Source organism: Mastomys coucha, unplaced genomic scaffold (genome assembly GCF_008632895.1).
Source record: "Mastomys coucha isolate ucsf_1 unplaced genomic scaffold, UCSF_Mcou_1 pScaffold7, whole genome shotgun sequence".
NCBI classification, from domain to species: domain Eukaryota; kingdom Metazoa; phylum Chordata; class Mammalia; order Rodentia; family Muridae; genus Mastomys; species Mastomys coucha.
The window spans coordinates 17,496,688-17,505,948 of NW_022196913.1; the positions used below are offsets into that span (position 1 = coordinate 17,496,688).

Genomic DNA, 9,261 nt, shown 5'->3' on the forward strand with positions numbered 1-9,261 from the left:
TGTGGTGTATGTGTGATATGGTGGGGGGTTATGTACGTGTGTGGTATGGTGTATGATATGGAGTGTGTGTGTGTGTATGTGTGTGTAACATATCTATGAATATGCAAGTAGAGGTCAGAGGACAGCTTTACAGAGAGAAGTTTTCTCCTTTCACATATATGGATTCTAGGGATCCAACTCAGGTCATCAGGTATACAACCAGTGCTTTTACTCACTGCTCATCTTACTGACACCACTTTAGAGTTTTAAAATCAGTGAAGAACAAGGTTAGTTGGAATCAAATGTAGCTGAAAGAGTTATAAAGCTGTAAAGAAAAACAAAAACAAAACAAAAAACAGGGACTGGGGAAAGTTCTCACAACCACCTGTAACTCCAGCTTCAAGGGATTGAATGCCTTCTACCCTCCAAGAAAAACTACACACACACACACACACACATATCCCCTGCCCCCCACATACATATAACTTTTAAAACCTTAAAATTTTGTTAAAACTAGATTTTTAATTAGAAAGCTAATTACATTCACTGTTTTCAGAAAGATGTTTCATAATTCGTTCATTGAATAAATGTAAGCAAGCTCTCTCTGCGAGTCCAGTGAAAGAACTCCCAGAGTGGGAATGCTGGGACAGGGCGTGTGGGGGGGTGCAGGGGGGAATATGACTTTTAGAAGTGGGGTAGGGGGAAAGGTAAATATAAGATAAAGGAGTGAATGAAACACAATGAGAAGCAACCAGAGAGTGGGACCTTTAAGAACTGTGGAGGGCTTGGGTTTAGTTTCCAATACTGTTAAAAGAGGAGGAGGAAGAGGAGGAGGGAGGAGGAGAAAAAGGAAGAGGAGGAAGAAGAGGAAAAAGAGGAAGAGAAGGAGGAAGAGGAGGAGGAAGAGGAAGAGGAGGAGGAAGAGGAAGAGATCATAAAACAACAGACAGCTCAACCAGGTTCATGTCTTTTCAAGATCGCTTTTGCCAGAGCACAGGGAAAGGTACCTGAACATGGGCACACTACCGTTCACTAGGCAGGGAGTATGGAAAGCATAAAGAATTTAGACATAGGACAAGAAAGAATAGGTCCAGAGGACTTCAGGAAGTGACTTCATGGAAACTGGGAACTGAAGGACCACACATGTAAGAGACTTCAGAATGGGATCTTGAGGTCCAGTAATCAGTGGCTACAGAGTGATACATTTGTCATCTGCTTACCATCAGGGTTGAGGTGTGCATACCTGCCAGTTTCCAGTTTAGAACACCAGGGGAACTGAGTGTGTGTGCGTGTGTGTGTTTATGTCTGGGTGAGCCCATGCACAGATTTGTGTTTGTGTACACACTCACACAAGTACACACACACACACACACACAACTATACAAAAACTTTCCTGTGGCTTCTCTGGAAAGACCACATTCTAGGGCTGGCAAGAGAGCTCAGTCCAGTAAAGAGCTTACTGCTTGAACATGAGGATCTGAGTTCAGGTACCTAGCATATACATAAAAAGTTAGTTGCAGGGGTATGTGTCTGTAAAACCAGTGCTGGGAGGCTGAGTCAGGAGGGTCTTTGTACAGGCCAGGCACTCTAGCTAAATCAGTAAGCTTCAGGTCTCTCACGGATGAAAGACCCTGTCTCAAAATATAAGGTGCAAATAGGCTTGAGAAGAAACCTAACATTAACTGCTCCCCGAACACACACACCCAAATGCACCTGTATGAGCTGAACACACACACACAAGGGCACCTTCCTGCACTGTATAGCTCCCTTATTTGAAATCGGCAGAGCGTAGCATTTAAATTTACCTCCCCACCGTTTGCTTTCTCTTCTTTCTGGAAGAACTAGTCCCGTTCCCAGGGAAACGGAGGCAGAGTTCTGACTGTCCTCCAACGGATTCCATACCAACTCCTCTGCAAGGCACGGTGGCTCCCCGCCCACTCCAGTCTCCTAGCTGCAGCAACCAACTGCAGGGCTTTCTGACAGCTCTCTGATGCTGAGTTAATTGAGGTTCCCAGTTAAGACTTCTCTTCCTCCTCCCACATACATAGGAAACCGCATTTGGGGCTCACGTTCCTTGGTGAATCTGACTGAAAGGACAGGGCACATCCTATTCCCAATGAAATGGGGCATCTTAGAAACTCTCAGGTAAACTAAGCATGTAACTGTAACAACCGTTCCCTTAGGTAGGGTGTGTGAGCTTCCTAAACTTCACATAAGATTCTGTCCTCACCTCTTCCTTTATCCTTCCACTCCCAAAGCGTTCTCTGGCCATGTTAGGCTATCTAGAACTACAAATTTCTCCTCCCTAGACATGGAGGCTAGCCACTTTGAGCACAGCTGTTCATGCCCTGTACAGAATGTGATAGATGCTGTAAAGTAGCTTCCCATCTATACAAGTAGCTTCTGGTTGATAAAAAAGATGCTCTTCATTAGATGCAGCTGTTGTCAGTGCCTGTCTAAGTTACAGGAAGACTCACTGGGAATCACATCTACTTAATGAGATTCGTTCAACAGCCTACCACTGTTCAGGTGGTGATGTGGTCCTCTCTAACATCTGTTACATTCCACTGATTGTCTCTCTAGTGGATACCTTCCAAGACAATGTATCCATTAGATACCTTCCAAGACAATGAATGTATCCATTTGTCCATTCTAATCCTCACTACTCTATCCCTGTGGCCCCACCTCAGGCATGAACCTCAGACCCTCCCAACCTGAATCAACCCTGAAACAGGAAACTTGTGTATGCAAGACTCCTAGTTCAGACCTCGGAAGCTCTGTTACCGAAAGAATGAAGCCCACAATCACTATGCAACTGAGGCCTGCTACCATCCACATGACCACATTTTCTCTCTCCAACCTTTTCTCTACATTTGTCTGGGCATCTTCAGTTCTGGCAGCTTGTCTGCCTTCATGCTTCCTCACACAATGAGCTCAAGAATACACAGCTGGACTTCCATGACCAAGTTGGTGTGGCCTCTTGTTTACAACCCCTCTCTGCATGTTTACCCCTGAAATTGTTCCCTGTTGCTCTACAAAGGGGTTAAGGAAGGTGCTCTCCATAAAATACTGGAGAGAAACTGCCTCATTAGAGCTAAAGATCTGGGAAAAATTCTGTTACATTCCACTGATTGTTCCTCTTTATCGCTCCTCCAAAACCTGCAACAGGGCTTCACACCATTTCCCCACTCAAAGGAGCTATTTCTCTCCCCTCTCTACACAGCTAACTGTAATTACTTCAATGCAGCCCAGTTCAACTTCTACCCTTTCGTAAACTCTCAGCTTACTTTTCTCCACCCACAATGATTCTCTGGAGTTCACCTCCTACAAGTCTTAAGCTTTAGATGAGCATCCAACATGTGATATTAAACAATTATTATGCTGTAAATATTCACGCATGCAAATCTTATCTTTAAAAGAACTCCAGGGGAAGGGAGCATGTGAAGCAGGCATAGAAAGGGTGAGAGTTTCTGGGTGAAATGATAGAAAAAGTTTGGCAGTTAATAGTACATGTATATGTACAGAACACCTCTGAACTGTGTCCTTAAAATGGTTAAAGGTGGGGGCCAGTGACATGGTTCAGTGGGTAAAAGTCCTTGTCTCCAAGCCTGATAACCTGAGTTGGAGCCCCATAATCTATATCATGAAAGTAGAGAACTGATTCCACTGGTTATCCTCTAATATCCATAGCATGCATAGCCATAGTATATATGTGCCTATGCAATACAATAAATGTTAAAAATTTTAAAATAGTTATAGTGGTATGTTTTAAACTCATAAATGTGAAAAATATGGTGGTATATTTATATTATTTATATTTCATTCTGTTTGTGTTTGTACAAGTAGGGGTCATGTGTGCACATGCATGGGCGAATGTGTATGTATGTATGTTTGTATATATATATATGAGTATGTATGTATGTGTACATGTATATATGTGTATATGTGTGTTTATGTGTACATATGTATGTATATATGTGTGTATGTGTATGTATATGTATGTGTGTATGTTGTATATGTATGTATACATATGTATGTATATATGTATGTATATATCTCTATATGTATGCATGTGTATATGTTTGTGTATATATATGTATGTGTGTATGAGTATGTATGTGTACATGTGTATATATGTGTACATGTATGTGTGTATGTATATATGTGTGTATGAGTATGTATGTGTATATGAGATGCAGGGACTCAACTGCAGTTCAACAGAAAGAAAGAACCAAGTAAAGTTGAGGACTCTCAAGGTCTCCTGAATCTATGGAAATCCACAAGCTTGTTCATTTGTCCAAACAATTAGTTCCTTTTCTCTCTGAGAAAAACCTCAGACAATAGTACATATCACAGCTGGGGATGTAGCTCAGTGACAGAGCACTTGCCTAGTAAGTATGAAGCCACAGGTTCAATTGTCAGTACTGCAAACAAACAAAGAGGGCCTGGACTTCATGTCCTTAAGTGGCCTTAGCCCACAAAGAACACGGAAGGGGCAGTCCATGGGACCTCTCAGTTCCATCCTCACCCTGTAGCCAGCTGCTCCCACACACCTAGCATTCCAGGCTGCCTGATCCAACAACACGGCCACATGGTAGGGGAGGCCAGGCTGACAGCACAGACAGCTCCACGGAGAACGAGTCCATCTAAACTGGAAAGAATGCAGCCAGACCGTAACGTCTGCAGGTAAGAAAAGTCTGACTATCACGGAATTGGGTACAAGTTAAGGAGAGACCCTTTAGATATGGACGTGGATAAGTCTTCTCTTTAAAGGCCTGCTTTCACCTCCCGAGGTTAAAGACAGCTGCCCTGTGCATGCAGGGACACTGCACACTCAGGACTGCTGCTACGACAAGTTTCTATCTGCCCAGGCTTCCCCAGGGAAGGGTCAAGGCTGAGCACACTCCTTGATCCAGAGGAAGCCTGTTTCTAAACTCCCATGGGAGACCATCAATGTTAAAGGTTTTGACAGTCCCTGGAAGCAGCTCAACTTACCCTGGAAATGGGAATCCCTAAGCTGTCCTGTATAGTAAAGTTTCTCTCTAACTCCAGTTATAAACCCAGTATGTTACTGTTTCCTGTTTTGTTTTGTTTTGTTTGAGACAGAGTCTCAAACATCCCAGGTTGGCCTCAAATTCACTATGCAGCTGAGGATGCCCTTGAACTTCTGATCCTCTTTTCTCCACCTCCCATGTGCTGGGCCTATAGACATATACCACTACACTCAGCTTACATGGCACTGGGGATTGAACCTAGGACCTTCTGGAAGAGAGACACTCTACCAATTGAGCTACCCTCCTAGCCTTCATTACTATTTTAAATATTACATCTCTGATACTACAGGAGCTGCTCACCTCTCCTTGAGTTGTAGTTCAATTTAAAACCCAATCTTCTTTATAGATCATGTAGAGTCTACCCCAAGGACCAAATATGCCCTCACGGATAATGTGGGGGTGCCAGCGCACACACACCCTAAGTCTAACATCTCTTTGAGTGACCTTTAAAAAAAGCACTCTACTGTTCCTGAGGCCTTCTGCAGCAAGGCATTCCACACCAGGGGGCAGGGATTACCACAGTCCCAAGCCTCTGAACTGTGGGTATAATTAGGCACCACATCCATTAGCGTGTCACCAACGTCACCGAGAGCCACCAGCATCTGTTGACAGATCACATACCCGGCATATCACTGAAATGGCAAGTGCAGAGAAGGTGGCCCACAATAGAAACAATGGCATCTTGTCCATTCCTGGTTCCAGCAGTGGCTCATAGGACAAATATAGAGACCACTTCTCTGGCTGCACTGAGCTCATGGGTCCACACAATTTCACTGACTGCAGCAGGTTCTCTACCAAAAGTGGAAAGAGCTGTGTGCACATCCGCTCAGGTCTGTGTTCTGAGGAAGCTGGGGCCTTGCTTCCCCTGGCATCTCTAACACCCAAACTATCTTTTTTTTTTTCTTTTTCTTTTCTTTTTCAATGTGTATTCCAGGCTGGCCTCCAACTTGCAGCAATCCTCCTGGCTCAGCCTCTTGTGTGTTGAGATTATAAGCATGTGATGTTACATTCAGCTCAATATATCTTTAGGGAAAAAAAATAATGATTGTTTTACACTTTTCAGCATTTTTTAACTGGGTCAATTAAAATTTCAGCTTTTGAATAACATACTTCATGTAGTATTAATACTTGTAATAATTGGCCATAGGGGAATCCTAAAAAAAAAAAATTAGGACAATGCCACTTACACAAAAATATTGCAAATGTGTTTTTTAATTAAATATTTCACAACGTGTAAAGACAAGGCCTTAGAAACTGAGGATGTCTATACCTTCTTTGTACTGTATTTTCTTAGAATCAACAGAAACTTCTAGAATCAGACTTTGGCTTTTGAAAATGATGGGTAATCTTCTTGTTCCATCCCTAAGCTACATTATTGTTTCTCATAAGAAATGACCAATCTTCAAAGCAAAAACCACACATGTGTAGCTCTTTTTTAATCCATGAAAAAATGTAATCAAACTTTTAGAGAAATTTCTTAAAAAGAAATGAGGCACTCATTGCTATAATTAAAACCACTCTTCAACTTTTTACCAAGTGGTTGGTTACATCCACATGGCATAACCCCAGGGCCATGGGCAATCCCTCTTGGTAAGCCCTTTAACTAGACTCTATTTCTAAATGTATCAGTCTCGATCCCTTGTTCCCAAGAAAGGCAGTGATGACAGACACCTCAGGAAGCAAGGTGGGGGTGGAAAAGCATCGTCATCAGAGGTTTATAGCAACAGTAGGAACAGAACTGTTACTGAGAATGTAAGAAAGAGTAGACAAGAAAGAGAAATACTGATATAAAAGTAATGCATGGTTATTTGCTAATGAATGCAAGCATGAAGCCTTTTTCTTTCTTGTTAACACCACCATAGATTTCCAACATTATACATTTACTGTCACACAATCACTCACAGGAGCAGCTATAGAAACTCCCAGGCATTCACACTTAGCATCCACTTAAAAGTAGGCTCTTAGAAGGGAAATCCACCTTGCTCATGCCCAGAAAAAAAGTAAGAAGATAAGGCATGAAGCACTGGCTTGGGGAACTGGCTTTTGTCAGAATATTGGGTTAGTCTATTGACTTGCCTGACCATCCAGGCTCTGTGCCCAGACAAACAGAGATGGAACTTAGCCTCCTGGTGAGCACCCCTATTTGTTTTAGCCAAGAGGATCAAGAAGAAACTCTGAATAATGGAATGTTCCATTAGGCCCCATAGTACACCAACCAAGATGGGGAGGGAGCTCTTGGAAGCTGGCTGTCTCCTTCATCCCTGTGTGCTTACCTCAATGAACTATAAATAGAGTGTGAAATAATTATTACTTTGTAGGTGAATGTCTAGGGTTCTACAGCATCCCTCTCTAAGGAGCCTAACATGTTTAATAAGTAGTTTTCAAATTATCTTTGGGCCCCTAGGGAAGTTGAGAGAGAGTGGGTTTTCATTTTGTGTCTTAGTGAGGACACAGTCTTGGGGCAAATGTAGACAGCAGGGCCTGTCACAAAACAACTTTAGGGCAAGGTCATGGGCAAAAGGAGAGCAGAGACTCTCAGAGTCTAGTGTAGCAGTCTTTTGAACATCATTCGTTTTCCAACTTATGTTAACTTACACACACACACATACACACACACACACACACACACACACCTGGGTGGGTGTCCTGTCTGTCTCTGGGTTTGCTGTCCTTTCTGATGGTGGAGTGGAAGGCTAGGAGAATAACAGCCTCCACCAGGGGGCCTCTTCTAGCGGCCACAGCGGGAGACGCCCCTACCCCACAGCGACCCAGGCACAGACGTGCATGAGGGACCCTGCTGACCTTCCTCTGCTGCTTCTCCCAGGCCGGGTCGAGGAGCAGGTCGCGGTCCCACTCCTCCTCCTGGATCATGTACTCATCTTCGTCGTAGACATAGTTGTACTGCACGCCGGGCTCTATCTGATTCATGTCGCTGGGTGGCTGGGGCGGTTGGGGAGCGAGCGCTGCGCAAGGGATGGACAGACGGATGGATGGATGGATGGATGGATGGATGGATGGATGGATGGATGGATGGATGGATGGATGGATGGATGGATGGATGGATAAGCGGCAGGCTGCGGAGACCTTCTCGCGGTTCCTGGGGCGGCACGCCTGGGCGCAGAGTCTCCAGTGAAGTACCAGCACGCCCGCAGGCAGCGCCGCGCGGATTAATAGCTGGCTGAGGATCACGTGCCTCCGGCCCCGCCCACACACCAGACCCCGCCCATTCCCCCGTCTCCAACACCTGTGGTTGGCTGGCTGGAGAGTCCGGCTCAGATCCCACTGCCTTGACTATGCCCACCCTTGCTCTCAGCTGGCTTCCAGGGAAGACCTAGGGGCACCCCGGACAGCAACCCGGAGGGAAGAAGGGAGGGTTGGAGGCCGAGAACTGCGGAGAGGACACCTGTGGATCTGGTCCCACCTCGCACAGCGCACACACGGGTTCCAAAGGCCCTCTGCGAAGTCACGTTTTCCATGTGTCCATAAGTCCTTCATCCTTCCTCTTCCTCCCCAACTCCCACTCCCATTCTCACTTCTCTCTCTCTCCCTCTTCCTCTTTCTCTCTCTCATACACACACACTCCTCCGCTCCTTTCCCCTTCCCTGCTCCTCCTTCTGTCCATTTCTCCTCTTCTATTTCTTTCTCTTCTCTTTCTCTCCTCTTTAATTCTCTGTCTGCCTCTCTGTCTCTCTGCCTCTCCTCTATTCCCTGTTCACCTCCTTCCTCTGTTTCCCTTCTTTCAGTTCTTCTAAAGCGTCTCCCTCCTTCTTAGTCCTCTATTCATTGTTCCCTCTCCTAACCCTCAGTCTTCTCTCCTCTCCCATTCCATCCTTTCTCCCTTCGTTTAAAAACCTCTTTCTTGGCTTCTCACCCTCACCTGAAGGACTCAAGGCATATAACTTGAACCAACTGTATCAAAATGTCAGGAACGAAGCCAAAGCAGGAAGCTCCAGTACTCACCTGCCAGCCATAAATTCAGAGAACTGACAATGACCCACTGGTGGCCAGTTTCTCCTTACATTTCCATTTCTCCCCGCAGTGCTGCACTTGTGCCCTCTTATTCACTAGTCCTGCTTAGCTGTTCCCTAGGAATGATGCCACCCAAGGAAGTAAAGCCAGAGCCATGGAATCAGAGGGCTGAATTTTCAAATCAATCATATAACAACCACCTGCTATAAGCTGAATACAGCATTGGGTGCCCAAGACATCTTAGAGGATAGGGTGCCCC

The 9,261-nt window shown here is 44.9% G+C and overlaps 1 protein-coding gene across 1 annotated transcript in view; it reads right to left on the reverse strand.

The window, feature by feature from the left end:
* Positions 1–8,202, reverse strand: part of Actn2 (actinin alpha 2) — a 69,217-nt gene extending 61,015 nt beyond the window's left edge. The window contains exon 1 of the mRNA XM_031358510.1: positions 7,836–8,202. Within this exon, the coding sequence (XP_031214370.1) occupies positions 7,836–7,961 (126 nt within the window). The 5' untranslated portion in view covers positions 7,962–8,202. The remainder of the gene's footprint in view (positions 1–7,835) is intronic.
* Positions 8,203–9,261: the final 1,059 nt, after the last annotated feature.